Source organism: Pristis pectinata, chromosome 18 (assembly GCF_009764475.1).
Source record: "Pristis pectinata isolate sPriPec2 chromosome 18, sPriPec2.1.pri, whole genome shotgun sequence".
NCBI classification, from domain to species: Eukaryota; Metazoa; Chordata; class Chondrichthyes; order Rhinopristiformes; family Pristidae; genus Pristis; species Pristis pectinata.
The window spans coordinates 38,763,985-38,784,298 of record NC_067422.1 but is presented as its reverse complement, the minus strand read 5'-3'; the positions used below and the strand labels follow the sequence as shown (position 1 = coordinate 38,784,298).

The window sequence follows — 20,314 nt, the reverse complement described above, 5'->3', positions numbered from 1 at the left end:
GAAAACTTGTGTAATATCAAAATAAACAGTAAGAGTTTCTATTGATATACAAAAAGGAAGCAGGTGGGACTTCTGGAGAAGGACACTGGGGAATTAATATCAGGAAACAAGGTAATGGCAGAAAGGCTAGGTTCAAATATCATAGAAGATTCCCAATCATGAGGGACAAGGTATTAGAGTTACAGGACTAAAGGCAGACACGTCACTAGCACCCAATGGCCTGCACCCAAGGGTTTTAATGGAAGTGGCTGCAGAGATGGTGGAGTCATTGAATGAAGATTTTCAAAACTCAATTCTGGAGGGTGGCAGTGGACTGGAAAACAGCAAATGTGACTCCCTTATTTAAGGGGGGGGGGGGGGGGGAACAAAAGGTGGGAAACTATAGGCCAGTTAGTTTAACATCTATTGACTCAAGCATCTTGCTAACAATAATCAAAGAAGAAATAGCTAATCAATTAGGAAAGCTTAATATAATCAAACCAAGTCAGAATGATTTTATGATAAATGGATCACATTTGATAAATTTGCTCAGATTGAGGATATAACAAGCACAGTCGAAAGAGAGGACCCTGGTAGACATGGTGTATTTAGGCCTCCAAAAAGCATTTGACAAAGTGCTACAGAAGAGGCTGGTGTACAAGTTAAGAGCACGCGGTGTTGGAGGAAGTGTGTTAGCACGGATTGAAAACTAGTTATCACAGAGTTGGAATAAATGGGTCTTTTTCAGGTTGGAAGGGTTCAGCTAGTCGAGTACTCCAGGGAGACACAAGGGACTGCAGATGCTGGAATCTGGAGCAAACAATCAATCTGCTGGATGAACTCGGTGGGTTGAGCAGCATGTGTATGGGGGAAAGGAATTGTTGACGTTTCAGGTCAAGACCCTGTACCAGGACCCCAGGGATCAGCTTTATTTATATTAATGACCTGGAGAAGGGGGCAGAATGCCAGGTATCCTTTTGCTGACGACATGAAAATAGATGAAAAGGCATATGGCAATGAGGACTTTGTGACCCTTTGAAGGAATATCAAAAGACCGAGTGACTGGATGAAAGCTTGGCAAATGGTATTTAACGTGAGGAAGTGTGAGTGCACTTCAGGAAGAGGAAACAAAAGGTAGATTATCTAACTGGAAAGAGACTGCAAATGAGTGATATTCAGAGGGATCTAGGAATTTTTGTACAAGATTCACAAGTTAACAGACAGGTCCATGTAGTTCAGAAGGCAAGTGGTATACTGGCCTTTACAGCAAAAGGGTTGGAGTTTAGAAACTGGGAAGTTTTGTAACAATTGTATAGGGCGTTGACTCGACCACATCTGGAGTACTCCCATAGCTAAAAAGGGATATAATAACATAGCAAGGGATATGGCAGTCCAAAGAAGATCCAGACTAATTCCTGGGATGAGAGGGTCGTCCTATCAAGAGAGGCTAAGCAGGCTGGGTCTGTATTCATGGAATTAAGAATCAGGGGTGACTTTATTGAATCACAAGAGCTCTGGTCATTTAAAACTGAGGTGTGCAGAAATTTCTTCTAGCGGAGGATGGCAAATCTCTGGAATTCTCTGCCCCAGGGGTTACAGAGGCTAGAATGTTGGAAGAGTTTTAAGTAGAGGTGGATGCATTTTTGAAAGATCAGGGAATTGAGGGGTGTACCTTACAGTCTTTGTCTTCAATCGTTAGGTTGCATTTATCCCATTTTCAAGATAAGGGCATCACTGGCAAGGCCAGCACTTAATGCTTATCCCTAACTGCCCTCAGAGCGATGGGGAGCCACCATCTCGAGTCATCGTAGTCCTGCTGGTGAAGTTACACCTATTTATGTGGCTCGTCCAGCTGGGTTCTTGGTCAATGGTAACCCCAGGATGGTGGCGATGGGGGCTTGCCAATAGTGGCTAAAACCTTCCTTGTTGGTGTTGCTCATTGCTTGACACTTTTGTGCTGTGAATGCTCCATGCCACTAATAAGCTTGTGCCTTAATATTATCTAGGTCTTGCTGCATGCAGGCAGGGGCTGCTTCACTTGCTGAGAAATTACAACTGGAATTAGACATAGTTTGCTGATGACTGCACGTCCCCACTTCTGACCTTATGATGGAAGGCCAGTGGTGTAGCAGCTACAGATAGTCAGGTCTAGGACACCATCCCGAAGACCTCTCGCAGAGATGTCCTGCGGTTGGTCGACCTTCAACAACCACAACCATCTTCTATTGTGCACAATACCATCGGAATCCATCGATGCTCATTCCTTTATACTCATTCTCTGATTCACAGATTCACAGCATGGAAACAGGCCAATTGACCAAGATGCCTATCTACACTATCTCATTTGCCCAAATCCCTCTAAACCTTTCCTATCCATGCACCTGTCCAAATGTCTATTAAATGCTGTAATTGTACCTGCCTCTACCACTTCTTCTGGCAGCTCGTTCCATATACCCACCATCCTGTGGGAGAAAACCACATCTCAGATTCCCTTTATCTCTTTCCCCTCTCACCTTAAACCCATGCCCTCCAGTTTTAGACTCCCTATCCTGGGAAATAGACTGTGACCATCCACCTTATCCACGCCCCTCATGATTTTATATAGCTCTAAAAGGTCACCCCTCAGCCTCCTTCGCTGCAGCTAAAACACTCCTAGCCTATTCAACTTCTCCTTATAACTCAAGCCCTCCAGTCTAGGGAACACTCCTGTCAATCCTTTCTACACCCACTCTAGCTGAATCACATCCTTCCTATAGCATGGCAACCACAGCTGCACACGACACTCCAAGTGCAGCCTAACCAACGATTTGTACAACTATGATGTGATGTCCCAACTCTTATGCTCATTTCCTCAGCTGGTGAAGGCAAGTATGCCTTCTTTACCACTCTGTCTACCTATGTCGCCACTGTCAGGAAACTATGTACTTGAAACCCAGGGTCTCACTGTTCAATAACACTCCCAGGGCCCAGTCATTCACCGTGTGTGTCCTAGCCTGGTTCAACTTCCCAAAATCCATCACTTCACACTTGTCCGGGTGAAATTCTATCCGCCATTCCTTGCCCCAGTCACACCAACTGCATTCTCTTCCAAATCAGTAACATATAATTAATAAAAGACACAGCACTAATCCCTGTAGCACACCACTGGTTATAATTCTCTGATCTGAAAAGCTGACCTGTTTGATTTATTTCTCAGTATCAGCTCCAAATTCGCTGCTTTTTTTGTTCAGAAACAAGACCGGAAAAAAGACTGGGATGATTTAGGGTAGCAAGGGAGGAACTTAAGAAGGGGCTGAGGAGAGCAAGAAGGGGACATGAAAAGGCTTTGGAGAGTAGGGTGAAGGAGAATCCCAAGGCTTCTTTCATGTGCGTGAAGAGCAGAAGGATGGCTAGAGTAAAGGTAGGACCAATTAAAGACAAAGGTGGGAGAATGTGCCTGGAAGCTGTGGAAGTGGGTGAGGTTCTCAATGAATACTTCTCTTCAGTATTCACCAAGGAGAGGGACCTTGATGACGCTGAGGACAGTGTTGGTAAGGTTAATGTTCCAGAGTATGTAGATATCAAGAGAGAGGATGTGTTGGAGCTGTTAGAAAATATTAGGACAGGTAAGTCCCCAGGGCCTGACGGAATATTCCCCAGGCTGCCCCGCAAGGCGAGGGAGGAGATTGCTGAACCATTGGCTAGGATCTTTTGAGTCCTCATTGTCCAAGGGAATGGTACCGGAGGATTGAAGGGTGGCAAATGTTGTCCCCTTATTCAAAAAAGGTAGTAGGGATAGTCCAGGGAATTATAGACCAGTGAGCCTTACTTCTCTGGTGGGCAAGCTGTTGGAAAGGATTCTTAGAGATAGGATCGACGAGCATTTAGAGAATCATGGACTGATTAGGGACAGCCAGCATGGCTTTGTGAAGGGAAGATCTTGCCTCACAAGCCTGATAGGGTTCTTTGAGGAGGTGACCAGGAAGATTGATGAGGGTAGTGCAGTGGATGTGGTCTACATGGATTTTAGTAAGGCGTTTAACAAGGTTCCACATGGTAGGCTTCTTCAGAAGGTCAGAGGGCATGGGATCCAGGGAGGCTTGGCCGTGTGGTTTCAAAATTGGCTTGCCTGTAGAAAGCACAGGGTTGTGGTGGAGGGAGTGCATTCGGATTGGAGGGCTGTGACTAGTGGTGTCCCACAAGGATCGGTTCTGGGACCTCTACTTTTCGTGATATTTATTAATGACTTGGATGAGGGGGTAGAAGGGTGGGTGGGCAAGTTTGCAGATGACACAAAGGTCAATAGTGTTGTGGATAGTGTGGAGGACTGTCGAAGATTGCAGAGGGATATTGATAGGATGCAGAGCTGGGCTGAGAAGTGGCAGATGGAGTTCAATCCGGAGAAGTGTGAGGTGCTACACTTTGGAAGGACAAACTCCAAGGTGGAGTACAAGGTTAATGGCAGGATTCTGGGTAGTGTGGAGGAGCAGAGGGATTTGGGGGTTGCCTCACAGGTCGATAGGGTAGTTAAGAAAGCTTATGGGATGTTAGCTTTCATAAGTCATGGGATCGAGTTTAAGAGCCGCGAGGTAATGATGCAGCTCTACAAAACTCTGATTAGATCACACTTGGAGTACTGTGTCCAGTTCTGGTCGCCTCATTATAGGAAGGATGTGGAAGCATTGGAAAGGGTGCAGAGGAGATTTACCAGGATGCTGCCTGGTTTGGAGAGTATGCATTATGAGGAGAGACTAAGGGAGCTAGGGCTTTTCTCATTGGAGAGGAGGAGGATGAGGGGAGACATGATAGAGGTATACAAAGTATTAAGAGGAATAGATAGAGTGGACAGCCAGCACCTCTTTCCCAGGGCACCAATGCTCAATACAAGAGGGCATGGCTTTAAGGTAATAGTTGGGAAGTTCAAGGGAGACATCAGAGGGAGGTTTTTCACCCAGAGAGTGGTTGGTGCATGGAATGCGCTGCCTGGGGTGGTGGTGGAGGAAGATACGTTGGTCAAGTTCAAGAGATTGTTAGATAAGCATATGGAGGAATTTAAAATAGGGGGATACATGGGAGGAAGGGGTTAGATAGTCTTAGGCGTGGTTTAAAGGTCGGCACAACATGGTGGGCCGAAGGGCCTGTATTGTGCTGTACTGTTCTATGGTTCTACGGTATTGCCAAAAGTCTGTTCCCTGTTCTTCTTTTCTGCCTCGGTTTATCTGGAGGTCGCTAACGTCTCTGATGATTGTGTACTGCACTCATTTCACGTACTTGCACATATGGTTCTTCCTTCCATCTGTATCAGATAGTTTATATTCTACCCCAGTGTGACAAAAAATGCCTCACGATTTACTTCAATCTATAGACTCTAGGATTCATTTTATTTTTGCCTTCTCTTAATAGTACAGACACACATCACCCTCTTCCTTATCGCACCAGATTATAAATTCCAGTAATCAGTGCTCTTATATCTGAGTTTCAGTTATTCAAATCACATTTAGCTTCTTGCTATAAAATTGCTTCCAGTTCCCCATTTTATTTTGAACAGTACAGGCAGGTTACTTCATCTCCAGCAACTGCCCCTTCTACTTTTACCATCTGTCTATATTAATAACTCAAAAGTTTACTAAATCTGTCAACCTTAAAAATTTAAAAATTAAGTGTAAGTATAATCACACTTAAACAATAAAAGATCAATAATTTTCTTAATTAATTGAAACTAGTTCATTGCTATGATGAAAACATTTAAAAACTTGTAAAATGTTTCAGCTTTAATGATCCTTAATCCGTGGGATGAGAAATCAAATACAAGGGAAACTAGCAGGATATTGCAGATACACAACTTCAAACTAGAAGTAGTTCTGAACACAAACTAAAGCATGCAGGGTTTAAAAGATGGTATCTGGACACCATTCCTCCTGAAAATGAAGATGCTGCCTTGGGTTATCGTAACACCTCCGGTACCAATTGTTGCCACGACAGTTGGGTTGAGATAACATCTGATCAACACTCTCCCTGCTGCTCTTCAGTACCACTATTGCATAAATACCTCATAAATGCCAAGAAGATAAGGAGGGCAAGGCTTACAGCCCAGCCAGATACAGCAAAGGCCTGCGGCATCGTCAATGCTCCTGTGCCAACGATCAAGTTAAACATGTACACGAGCCCCACCTAAAAATGAAGCAGAAAATATGAACATTAGCGACACCTACCACACCCTACTATTATCTCTTCAATTTTCCTGGCACCTCCGGAGCTCATCAGTATAAGCAGCCTAGACTCGAATCACAATCCAAGACACAAGACAGCATTTAAAGGCAAAGGACTGTGACTAACCGAAGACAAGCCACATCCATCAGCGGGTTTTTTTAATTGGTCTTTACATCTATGCACAGAATGTGGATGCTATGGGCAAAATCAGCATTTAAAGCTCGTTCCTGATTTCCTTCGACGCAGTGGTGGTGAGCCACCTCTGTGGTCCCTGTACACTCCCACAGCGCGGGCAGGCACCAAGCTCCAGGAATTGGACACAACGGCAATTAAAAGATGGCAGTAAAGGCAATATTGGTCTCCAAAACAGGAGAAGGTTTAGAATATTGTGCTTTGGAAAAGTAGTAACCATCACAAATTCAAGGTACAATCTTCATGTTAGCTGAGGTGCTGCTGCAATGGTTTTGATTAACAGAATAATCACAGACATCAAGAAAAGAAACCTCTTGATTTTTGAGTATGTTTAGAAATAATTCACTTGTTTACACACTTCCACAATCTTGGATCATCACAAGGTACTTGCACCAAAGAAGTGCAGTCACCGAGGTAATGTCAGAAAAAGTTATTTGGGATAGTTACCAGATAATCTGCTTTATTTCCAAAGGTTGAGGTAAAAATATTCCTTGAATTGGGCCTTGGGACCTTTAACATTCACCTGAGAGAACAGAATTGGACTTGAATGCAGGTCTCATCCTAATGATAGAATGCCACACTGTCAGGGGAGCTATCAGTACCACTGGAGCATCAGCCGGGATCTTGTGCTCAAGTTGCTAGAGGATGATGCCAAAGGATAAAGTGCTTCCAACTGAATGGCAACTGACACCATGACACAATAGAAACTGATCTTGGCACCTGTCCATTTCCTTTTGCAGAAGGAAATAGGCCATTCTGCCTCTAGAGTCAGACTGAATGGTGTCCAGATAAGGTGGCACGCAGGCACAGACTCAACAAAACATAAATGGAATTTATGACAGAGGGCAAGTTAGGAAGCTGCTGCCTCACAGCTCCAGGGATCTGGGTTTGATTGTGAACACAGGTCTGTGTGGAGTTCTGCATGTTCTCCCTGTGACCTCATGGGTAGCTCCCACATCCCAAAGGCAGGCAGTTTGGTGGGTTAATTCGCTGCTGTAAATTCCCCCTGGAATTCAGATCTTTTATCAATGATTAGACAAAGGTTGTGACCCAAAACCATGTGGTCCACCCAAACTGGGTAGTGGATCTGGTGGTGAGCAGGTAGTTTTTTGTGTTAAATATGGGAAAAAAGGACATCACTGTCCACAGCACCATCCATCACTTTACCCGCGATTGGGCTTAGATTGAGGATTGGGAAAAGGCAATAATTAGATAAACTGGATCTATCCAGTTTGTCTAATTAGTGGAGAGGATACAGCTGGGGAATTTTTGCAGATTAGGGTAGACGCCAATGCTGAGCTACATTGGCACAGCTAGTTCTGGAGCACTTCTTCAGTATCACAACCTTGGCTCTATCCTGTACTGTTAGCAGTTTCTTGTTATTACATGGGGTGAAACAAATTGGCTGAAGGCTGGCTTCTGTGATGGTGGCAGTCTTGGGAGAAGGCCAAGGTGGATTATCCACTCAGCATTGCTGGCTGAAGATTGTTGCAAATGCTTCAAACCTTGTGACTGGCACAACTGCCAGGCTCCATTAACAAACTGCTCATCTGTCTACCAGTCACGAGTTGATATGGAAGTAGGGCAGTGTTTTGATTTTTTTTAATCTCTCCCCACCCCCCGCCCCCACAACACCCCCTCCTCCCATGCACACAGCAAATTTCTCCTAACCTCTCCCTCAACATTAAGCTAATGACCTAGCCTTCAACAGCTCACATGCTGCCTTTACAACTTTTATTACTAACTCAGACATCCTTCTGTCCCTCAAGTGTGACCACATTGACCAATGAATTAGTTCTGAAACAGTGATGGTTCCAAAGATGAACACAGCAACTTGTGTGCATAAGAGAATGGTCAGTTCATCCAGCAACGCTGAGGATAAACGTTGGTTCCTCCCTTAAGGAACTCTTTAGTTTAAAACATGACAGGATATCCCACGTCCACCTGAACAGACAGATGGGGCCTCACTAGAAAGCCACATAGAAAAGACAGCAAACAACAATCAATGCATGTTCTTACGACGTAGGAGGCTGCCAGTTCAGCCCATCAAGTAATGCTAGCTCACAGAGCAACCTTATTTTCCCACTAATTTACCCTGTAACTATTATTCTCTCAAGGGTTTTTCTACAGCCTCAGCTGTACTTTTCGGAGTGATGCTAGCGTGAAGTGGAGGTTGGTCCTTTAACAATCAGAAATAGGATACAATGGAAAGAAACCTCTCAGATTAAAGTATGCACAGAGCCTCTTTTGATGGTCAAATACGAAGATTCTTGGAATGATAATGGATGTAGTCATGGGCCAGCATCAGAAACAACAGGAGCTTAAAACAATTCTGTATTAAGGTTTTCTTAATATTTTATTAATATAAAATTAATAAAATATTAAGATTCTTAATATTTTCTTAATATTCCTCCCATCCCTCCTCTTCACTCCTGATTAAAAAAGACTTTAGTTTAAAAGGGCTCCTGCTCCCTCTCCTCCATCTTATACTGCAGTGCTGGACTCTTGATTCTTCTAGTTATTATATTGAACCTTAACACAATACATGTCCTCAAAATCCTTGAAACTGCCAAACTATACGGTAACTATACAGTTAATAGCGTTTCCTCCAATTACAAAAACTTTCAGCAGCCCCTTCCATTCTGGCAGCTCTGTGAATACACAGTACGATGGACAGGATCAGATGTAACAATGCATGTGTAGATCAGCTGTAACCCTGGCACTGCTATCACTAAGTATTTCCCAGTACACAGCTTCTTCAACGCACAATAAGCTCACCAACTCAACAGGAAATACTCACATATGGAGAGTACAACTCCCCCGTTTCTGTAATCCCACCCGGCATTTTCAGTTCCTAGAACAGCGACTTCCAACTGACCTGCATTAAAAATAAAAATTAAAAATAGCAACATTACAAAGACTCAAAAGATTCCTAAATCAATAAAACTTCACAATAACCTTGTTGATAAGTACAGTCCATTAGAAAACAGGAATTCCACTGAATATTTCTGGTGCACTCTCATTACCGAATCCTCAGATCTACTGTACTCTGACAACGAACAGCAATAGAATATTAATAAAACTATACAGGTAAAGGAGGCCGGCAAGTCCACCTTGCCCACGTTGGAGCTTCCTCACCAACTATGCTTTGAGAATTTTGCTCAGTTCAAAGAGCTGAATCTCTGCGCAAATGAAGCACTTTCAGAAAACTGTGTGGTTAGACCAGGACTAGAGAGGCAAGTTCAATGCCATCCCATAAGATATAGGAGCAGAATTAAGCCATTTGGTCCATCAAGTCTGCTCCGCCATTCAATTATGGCTGATGTTTTTTCCAACATCATTTTGCCGCCTTCTCCCTGTAAACCCCCCACCCCCCCGTTATCAATCAAGAACCTATCCAATCTTTGCCTTAAATACACCCAGACTCACCATCCTCTGGTTGAAGGTTCCCAGACCCTCTCCACCAGTGGGTTTTACTGGCAAGGCCTGTAATTTATTGGCCTTCTCCAATCCCCTTGATGAAGGAGAGACAATACCCCAGGGTGGTGTGGTACTTGCAAGGGTACATGCAGGAGGTGTTACCCCCTCGCACCTGCTGCTCTTGTCGTTCTAACTAGCAGTTGCTGGTTTGGGACGTCCTGTCAAGGTAGCTTTGGCAAGTATGTGCAAAGCACTTTGAAGATGGTGCACACCACAGCCACAGTGAAGGGAGTGAATATCAGAATGGATCCCAGTCAAGAGTTCCACTATGCTCTGGACAGTGTTGAACTTTGATTGTTGTTGGAGGTGAATTCATTTGGGGAAGTGCTCTCTAACAATCCTGACTCCTGTCTTGTGGATGGTGGAAAGGCTCTGGGGCTTCAGGAGGTGAAGGATACACAGGATACCCAGCCTCTAACCTACTCTTATTTATCAAACTTGTCCAGTTGAGTTTCTGGTTCTTGGTGACCCCAGAGCATTGATGGTGAGAGGCTCGCTGATGTCAAAGAACATCATGGGTAGGTGGTTAAACCATCTTATTGGGACGATTGATATATAGCACTTGCATGGTGCAAATATCACTCACTACTTATTATCCCTTGCCTGAACATTGTCCGGGTCTCACTGCATACGTGTGGAATATTTCACTGTCCAATCATCAGCAAACGTCTCCACCTCTGACCTTATGATGAAAGGAAGTCATTGATGAAGCAGCTGAGGAACCTCTGCTGTTATGTTCTGGGTCTGGGATGAACCTCAGACAACCACAACCATCTTTGTGTAAAGTACGAATCCAACCACTGAAGTGCTTGCCCTTTGATGTCTGGTGACTTCAGTTTTATCAGGGCTCTGATGTCATATTCAATCACTATCTTGCTGTCACAGGCAGTCACTCATAGAACAGTACAGCAGAGGAACAAGCCCTTCGGCCCACAACGTTGTGCTGGACTAATTAAACTAGTAATGAAATGCCTAACTAAACTAATCCCTTCTGCCTGCACAATGTCCATATCCCTCCATTCTCTGCACATTCATGTGCCCATCTAAAAGCCTCTTAAACACCTCTATTGTATCTGCCTCCACCACCACCCCTGGCAGCGTATTCCAGGCACCCACCACTCTGTGGAACAAAACTTGCCCCGCACATCTCCTTTGAACTTACCCCCTCTCACCTTAAATACCTCTAATATTAGACATTTCAACCCTGGGACAAAGATGCCGGCTGTCTACCTATGACTCACATAATCTTATAAACTTCATTCATCTTGCCTCTGGAATCCTGCCCTTTGGCACCCTGTCCACAGCACCTCCAGCTCTCTCCCGATGGACTGACAGCAGGCTGACAGGATGATGCTAGCTCGATTGGATTTCTTCAGCTTTTTGCAGATAGAGCACACTAACGAGGTATTGTGAGAGCTTGGAGAGAGGCTAAACTACTCTGGAGTGCAAGCCTGGGCTGTTGCCTGGTCCTTCAATCTCCAATGTCAGTACTATCCCAGGTTGGATGAACACCGACATGTGGTATCGGCACTGGGAAGCAAAGATGCATCACCTATTTGGCACTGCAGGTTACAAATGCCCAGCTTTCATCTGTGCCCTGGGTCCTGGCATTGTCAAGAATGGGGATCTTCCTGGGGCGTGTTCCTCTCATTGTCTGTCTACCTCACTGGATAAAGTGACAACTCCTTTCTTATCTAAGTACCTGTTCAAATGAGTTTTAAACATTGGGTTGCAGACTCAGACAGCTCCATCACAGGCACAATCCTCCCCAGCATAGAGGACATCTTCAAGAGGCGGTGCCTCAAGGCAATGGCTTCTATCATTAAGGACCATCCTGGACATGACCTCTTCTCGTTACTAGCATTAGGGAGGAGGTACAGGAGCCTGAAGACCTATACTCAACATTTTAGGAACAGCGTCTTGCCCTCTGCCATCAGATTTCTGAATGGTCCATGAACACTACTTCGTTATTGCTTTTTTTTTTGCGCTATTTATTTTGTAATTTATAATAATTTTGTCTTTGTACTGCGGTCACAAAACAACACATTTCATGACAGAGAAGTCAGCAGTAATGAACCTGATTCTAATTGCACCTGCCTCCACCAGCAGCTCATTCCATTTACCCATCACCCTCTGTAAAAAAAAACTTACCCCTCAGATCTCCTTAATTTCACCCCTCTCAACTTAAACTTATGCCCCTGCTTCTAGACTCCCCTACCCTGGGAAAAGACTGACTATCCATCCTATCTATGCCCTTCATAATCTTACAAACCTTTATAAGATCATCCCCTCAGCCACCTACATTCCAGAACAGACCCAACCCATCCAATCTCTCCTTATAACTACAGCTCTCCATTCCAGGCAACATCCTGGTGAACCTCTTCTGCTACCATACCTCTAGTGCGGCCACCAGAACTGTACACAATACTCCAAGTGCAATCTAACCAATGTTTTGTACAACTAAAACATGACATCCAAACTCTTATACTCAATGCCTCAGTCTACGAAGGCAAGCGTACCAAATGCCTTTTTCAGCACCCTGTCCACCTTTGTTGCCACTTTCAGGAAGCTATGGACTTGCACCCCAAGGCCTCTCTATACGTCAATGCTCCCAAGGTCCCTGCCATTTACTTTATATTTCCTGCCAGTATCTGACTTCCCAAAAGTGCATTTCCTCACACTTATCTGGATCAAATTCCATCTGCCAGCACTCCATCCAACTTTCCAGCAGATTTACATCCCTCTGTATCCCAAGGCAACCTTCTTTGCCGGTTAGGACTCTGCCAATTTTGTGTTGTCTGCACACATACTACTTAGACCACCAAATCATTTGGTGGTCACATGCTCATCCGAGTCATTGATATATGTTACGAACAAAGGTCCCAGCACCAATCCCTGCAGTTCACCACTACAGACATCTGGTCAGAAAAGCAACCCTCCACCACTATCCTCTGTCTCCCAACACCAAGCCCATTTTGGATCCAGCTTGCCAACCACGTGCAGCACCTTGTCAAAACCCTTGCTAAGGTCCATGTACACTGTCTTCACCAATTTTCTTATTTACATTAGTTATGTGGCATGATTGTGGAGCTTCAACCTGATCCCTCGATTGTGAGATCACTTACTCTGTCCGATACATGTTGCTTTCACTGCAACTTTGCTGGATTGGCCCCTCAAGTTTAGATATGCCTGATGCTACTGTTGCATACCCCGCTATACTCCCCACTGCTCCTGGGCTGGTCCCCTGAGATGACAGTCATGGTACAGTCAGTGTCACACTGAGATTAGGTTGGGGTGAAATACAATTCTTGCTGCTGACAATGGCTCTCAGCACCCAGTATGGAGCTGCCAGACGCGTTTTGAATCTCTGACAGCCACACACACAAGGGTGTCCTCAGATTTGGCCCTACCAGTACTATCATTGACAGATCCATTGAACTCAACCAAAGCCTCACCGGTCTCATCAACTTTTTGGGGGTTTCCCCCAAAGTATCATCGCCATCCACCTTCCCCATCGCAGTATTACAACTATCTTCCCATTTCCTAAACGATCCTCCACCCTCCAGACTTTTACAAACACGAGCTACTGAACTAAGTGTCTTTAGGCTGTTGGAGAGCATACACTATGAATGGTTCAGATTGCTGGAAAGTTAACCCAAACTCTCAAAACGGTTCTTGATTAGAAAAGCCATTTGGTCCAGCTCGTCACCTATCCAGACGGCCCCATACGTACTCCTCCAGTTAACTACTTTAGAAATCACCTTTGAGTCACACGAAGTCCATACCGCATAATGGTCACGGTGAAGAGAAACCAAACATTCATAAAGTTTTAATTTTATTTAATCCCCTCATCCTCAAAGTCATTCTTCAAATCTTCCTCCAAGGTGATTTTCAGACAGCACCTTCACAAGCTTAAAACTACATATTTTTTTTTGTTCAGTTCTCTCCCGAGGCATCAGTCTGTTCACTCTTTTCAGCACTGCCTGCAAGCAGCAGAATGCCTCCTTTCCTAGTGACCCCAAAAGTAACAGAGTATAGAACGGACTGACTGACCACAATATTATGCATCTTGGCCAGGACTACTATTATGACTGTTAACTCAATATTCTTCTGATTTGGGATGACTGCACTAATTTAATGTCCTAAGGTCTACAAGCTACAAATCCAAGTACAAAACCCCAGGTGCAGATAGGTTGCAATCTTAGTTGCTCAAGTTTCAAGAGGAGAGAACAGATACAACAGGCACCAGCAAAAATGAGTGGTTGCAAAGGATGGGATAATGACAAATGCTGCTCCTGTCCTGAAAACGTCAGCTATGGCTCATCAGTAAATAGGAAAAAACTATGAACTTGGCTTCACTGATCTGTATGACTCCATGCACCACTGACCTGAAACAATAACTTGGTTTATCACTAACAGATACAGCCCAGCTTGCCCAGTGTTACCCATTTATTTTAAGATTTCCACCACCCATGCTATTTTACTTTGAAGTTAGTTTAGAATTGTGAGAACTAAACACAACCACTAACAGGATCACCCAACCAGCTACGCTCTGCTGCAACTCTATAGAAGCAGATTTTGTAATAAGTACAGTTCCTGAATTACTTTGCATCAACTGCCCACATGATTGCTTCAGGACAGATCATCCTACCCAGACTCACAGCCCGTACATTGCCTTTCTGAACACGTACGGCTGGATGAGCTGACCCTCCCCAGTCCAGTGGCGACTCTGCTTCAGCCTGTCTGCTGCCGAGGCCCTGCCTCCAGAAGGCCTCTCGTAACTCAAATACCAAGAAACCATTATAGAACAGTACAGCACAGGAACAGGCCCTTCAGCCCACAATGTCTGTGCCAAACATGATGCTGAATTAAATTAAATCTCTTCTGCCTGGACATGACCCATATCCCTCCAGAGTCACGTGCCCATCGAACAGCCTCTTAAACACCACTTAAAACTCTCTGCTTCCACCACTATTCCTGGCAGCCCATTCCAGACACCTACCGTGTGTGTGTGTGTGTGTGTGTGTGTGTGTGTGTGTGTGTGTGTGTGTGTGTAATTAAAGAACAATTTGCCTCACTGATCTTTTAAACTTTACCCATCTCGCCTTAAATGCATGTCCTCTATTAGGAAAAAGATTCTGACTGTCTACCCTATGTCTCTCACAATTTTATAAACTTCAGTCAGGTCTCCCCTCAGCCTCTGACCTGCAGAAAAAACAACCCAAGTTTGTCCAACCTCTCCTTATAGCACATGCCCTCTAATTAAGGCAACATCCTGGTGAACCTCTTCTGCACCCTCTCCAGAGCCTCCACGTCCATCCTGTGATGGGGTGACCAGAACTGCACACAATACTCCAAGTGCAGCCTAATCAAAGTTTAATACAGCTGCAACATGACTTACTCTTGTACTCTATGCCCCGACCAATGAAGGCAAGCATGCCATATGCTGTCTTTACCACCTTATCTACTTGCGTGACCACTTTCAGTGAGTTTAGTTGTTAATCTGCCCATAGGATAGCTATGAAAATAACTCAAGCACTTGGCCTTTTCCCGCAGAGCTGGTGAGCTCATTCAAATGGAATGGCACTGAATTCAGTTAACAGATAGGCAGCTCAATGTGCCAGCATCTGATGTTCAGGACGTTTGGAACTCCATGCTTCAATGTGTGAAAGCTGGTTTCTATATATACTGCTGCCTGCAAGCACTTCTCAGCCCAGCTTCCTTGTAGATGCATTGTCACCAAAGTTCTAGAACATTCACAAAGCATCCCTGGTTGTTCTGGAACACCTACAGGAATAACAAAAACCCACTTCCTTACACACTTTGGGGGAAATAACCCTTCACATTGGCTTTGAATGGTTATTCCCATCCAAAAGCAAAATGCTCAGTGGGGTTAATGAAGTTCTGTGGCAAAACAGCCAGAGTCAAACTCCTCTGCCCCCTGTAACACACCTTTCCGCCAACAAAACCAGCTAAACATTTACTTGATCAAAGCTCCTGGAAGTAACTATTCAGTGAAAGGCTTAAGAACTGGTGTTGCCAGAAGCCATAAACCAGAGTTTATACAGAAGAGTGTAGGCAGAGTGTGTGGGTAAATATCAGCTTGGATCCTTTGGGCCAAATGGCCACTTTAACATCACACAGATCAGCAGACAAAAGATTCACCGAGGCAAAGGTAGGGAAATGATAGCACTGGAGGAACCGGTAGGACCAAGTGGGAGTGTACACCAGCCCAGACTTGAAGTGTTGAAGGGGAGGTTTACAGTGCTGAAAATGTTAAACTCACAGTGGAACAGGGAACAATGCAAGTCAGCAGGTAAATGGGGGTGCAATGGGTGAAAATGGCTTGGAGCAGTTTGGAAAGGATCAGAGTTCTGGGTTGGCTCAGAGCTACAGAAGACTAAAAGTTCAGGACCACTGTAATCGTCAAATCTGGATGTGACGACAACAGGGAACAAGGGTTTGACAACATCCAGACTGAAGCAGCAGCAGAGACATGGGATGACGTGGAGGTAGAGGAAGGCATTACTGGATGAGAAATATAAACTAGACAACAGGAGAAAGGTTTCATGCAACACATGGTGAAGATGTTCAAGGCACAGCTCATTAGGGTGGTGGACAAAGATAGAGACCCAAAGAGAAGGAACTGAATATGAATTTGAGAAAACATCCTTGTAAGGAGATAGGGAAACGGAGGGTCAAAAAAACCCTGTGGGTTCAATGGCAGCCATCGTTGCTGAACTATTCTGCAATTCCACTATAGTACAACTGAGTTTGTTTCTCGTGGAATGGAGGTGGTGACCTGACAGAGAAATATATAACAATGAGGATAGATAGGGTAGATAGTAAAAATCTGCCCCACCTTCTCTCCCCCTCCCCCATGGTGAGGGTGTCTAAGACAAAAGGACATAGACTTAAGGTGAGAGGTGGAAGTTTTAGATGGGATCTACAGGGAATTCTTTCAGACAGGGGATGGTTGGAATCTGGAATGCACTGATGAAGAGATGATGAAGCAGATGCTCTCACAAGATTTAGACAAGTACAGGAATTGCAAAGGCTTAGAAAGTACAGACCTAATGCAGGTAAATGGGATTGGTCTGGATAGGTACATGGTATCATAAGATATAGGAGCAGAATCAAGCCATTCAGCCCATTGAGTTTGCTCTGCCATTTAATCATGGCTGATTTTTCAACCCCATTGTCCCACCTTCTCCCCTAGCTCTTACCCCCCTTACCAATCAAGAACCTATCAATCTCTGTCTTAAATACACCCAGTGACTTGGCCTCCACTGTCCTCTGTAGCAATTAACTGCACAGATTCACCACCCTCTGGCTGAAGAAATTCCTCCTCATCTCAGTTTTAAAAGGATGTCCCTTTCTTCTGACGCTGTGCTCTCAGATCCTAGACTCTCCCACTGATGGAGACATCCTCTCTATGTCCGCTCTATCCAGGCCTTTCAGTATCCGGTGGGTTTCAATGAGATCACCCCCATCCTTCTGAACTCCATTGAGTACAGGCCCAGAGACATCAAATGCTCCTCATACATTAAGCCTTTCATTTCTGGGATCATCTACAATGGGCAGCATGGACATGGTGGGCCAAAGGACCTGCTTCTGTGCTGTACTGCTATTATTTAATAGGCTGTGAAATTAAGCCAGGAATGCTGCAGTTAGCTCAATGGAGATTTGATGAGAAATTTTAGATTTAGAACAGCACAGCACAGGAACAGGCCCTTCGGCCCACAACGTCTGTGTTGACCAAGATGCCAAATTAAACTAAAGCTCTTCTGCCTGTACATGATCCATATCCCTCCATTCCCCACATATTCACATGTCTGTCTGAAAGCCTCTGAAATGCCACTGCTTCCACCACTACCCCCGGCAGCATGTTCCAGGCATCTACCACTCGCTAGGTAAAAATACTTGCCCTGACATCTCTTTCAAACTTTCCCCCTCTCACCTTAAATGCATGGCCTCTAGTACTTGAAATTAGAAATAATGCTGGGGGAAAGCAGAAAAATAATTGAGGCCCGTAAGCATTGTAGAAAAGATGAGAGATGACAGCATAGTCAGGGCTGTGGGAGCTTAGTGAGGGCATGGGTTTGAGGGGAATAGGTAGGGTAGAGCCTTTTTCCTAAGGTGGGAGAAGTCCAAAACTTGAGGTTTAAGGTGAGAGGGGAAATATTTAAAGGAGACCTGAGGGGTAAGTTTTTCCACAGAGGATAGTGGATGTATGGAACGAGCTGCCAGAGGAAGTGATAAATGCAAGTAAAGACCCAGGCCTCTGTACCTCCTTTGCAACTGGATGCTTAACTTCCTCAATGGCAGACCTCAATCAGTACGGATCGGTAACAACATCTCCTCCTCACTGATCACCAATACAACTGCACGTCAAGGCTACGTGCTCTACTCTCTTTACACCCACCAGTGTGGCTCACAGCTCCAATACCATCGATAAATTTGCCTACGACACCATTGTTGTTGGCGGAATCACAAGTGGCGATGAGTCAGCATACAGGAGTGAGATAGGAGGTTGAGTGGTGCTGCAGTAACAACCTCATGCTTAGCGTCAACAAAATCAAGGAGCTGATCATTGACTTCAGAAAGGGGAAGTCGGGAGACCACGTGCCAGTTCTCATTAGTGGGTCAGAGGTGGAGAGAATAAACAGCTTCAAACTCCTAAGTGTTAACTCCTCAGATGACCTGTCCTGGGTCCAGCACATCGACACAGTCACAAAGGCGGCCCGCCAGCCCCTCTCCTTTCTTAGGAGCTTAAGGAGATTTGGCATGTCACCAAACACTAACGCACTTCTACAGATGCACTGTTGAAAGTATCCTGACTGGTTACATCATGGCCTGGTCTGGCAATTCCAACGCACAGGAACACAAGAGGCTGCAGAGTAGTGGACACAGCCTGGTCCATCATAGGCACAGCCTTCCCCACCACTGACAGCATCTGTAGGAGTGCTGCCGCAAGACAGCGGCATCAGTCATTAGGGACCCTTACCACCCCGGTTATGCCCTCTTCTTGCTGCTATTGACAGAACTGGAGGAAATGTGGCTGTCTTGGGTAGTAAACTGGGTGAGGAAAGGATGGTTGGAACAAAAAGGATGGAGTCAGAGTCATACAGCACGGAACCAGGCCGTCCTGACGCAGGGTCTCAACCTGAAATATCTGACAATGGGTCTTTGACACAAAACTTTGTTTGTCTTTCCACAGATGCTGCCAAATCTGCTGAGTATTTTTCCAGTAGTTTTTGTTTTTATTTATCTAAAACTAAATTTGGTTTCAAGTTGAGCGCTAACAAAGAACGCGAGGAAAAAGACCAAAAGCACGAACACCCAAATCAGTACAAAACCAGCAGCCAGGGGAGAAAGTGCATGCAATTCCCCAAAACCCAGACATACAGAACTACCCCACCTGCAGACCTCGTGTCCCAATGCACCAGGTGCTGCAACCCCTGGGCAACTGCACTCACCAGTCAACCACACATCACCCACCTTACAGAGTAGATAGCCAGCGCCTCTTTCCCAGGGCACCAATGCTCAATACAAGAGGGCATGGCTTTAAGGTAATAGGTGGGAAGTTCAAGGGAGATATCAGAGGGAGGTTTTTCACCCAGAGTGTGGTTGGTTCATGGAATGCGCTGCCTGGGGTGGTGGTGGAGACTGATACATTGGTCAAATTCAAGAGATTGTTAGATAAGCATATGGAGGAATTTAAAATAGAGGGATATGTGGGAGGAAGGGGTTTGATAGTCTTAGGCGAGGTTAGAAGGTTGGCACAACATTATGGGCCGAAGGGCCTGTATTGTGCTGTACTGTTCTATGGTACCACACCTCACCATCTCCACTCCCCATGCCCCAGTCTCACTGTTACCCCCCAACACAACCTTTCATCTCCCAATGTAACCCCTCGCACTGTCCCTCCCCTCACCTGGGCTCCGTCACCATCCCAATTCTCCCTCCCCCGGGCTGCCTCTCCCTCTGGCTGTCCTCTCCCTCCTCCAGCAGTCCCCGGCCGTCCTCTCCCTGCCCCATCCACCCTCCCTGCCTCTCTCTCACCTGCCGACCCCTCTCCTCGCAGTCCCAGGCCGCTGCCACCCGCTTCCCCTTCCCTCATCCACTGCCCGTCTCCCTCACCCCGCCCCCTCACCCCAGCCGGCGCTCCCTCACCCCGCCCCCTCACCCCGGCCGGCGCTCCCTCACCCCGCCCCCTCACCCCGGCCGGCGCTCCCTCACCCCGCCCCCTCACCCCGGCCGGCGCTCCCTCACCCCGCCCGGCGCTCCCTCACCCCGCCCCCTCACCCCGGCCGGCGCTCCCTCACCCCGCCCCCTCACCCCGGCCGGCGCTCCCTCACCCCGCCCCCTCCCCTCACCCCGGCCGGCGCTCCCTCACCCCGCCCCCTCCCCTCACCCCGGCCGGCGCTCCCTCACCCCGCCCCCTCCCCTCACCCCGCCCCCTCCCCTCACC

General features: G+C 45.8%; 1 protein-coding gene across 6 annotated transcripts in view; it reads right to left on the bottom strand.

The window, feature by feature from the left end:
* Positions 1 to 20,314, bottom strand: part of tmem104 (transmembrane protein 104) — an 88,752-nt gene that overhangs the window by 67,953 nt on the left and 485 nt on the right. For all 6 annotated transcript variants that reach the window (XM_052032656.1, XM_052032655.1, XM_052032657.1 and 3 more), the window contains exons 2-3: positions 9,161 to 9,238; positions 6,008 to 6,129 (exon numbers count right to left, since the gene is read on the bottom strand). In XM_052032656.1, the coding sequence (XP_051888616.1) occupies positions 6,008 to 6,129; positions 9,161 to 9,205 (167 nt within the window). In that variant the 5' untranslated portion in view covers positions 9,206 to 9,238. The remainder of the gene's footprint in view (positions 1 to 6,007; positions 6,130 to 9,160; positions 9,239 to 20,314) is intronic.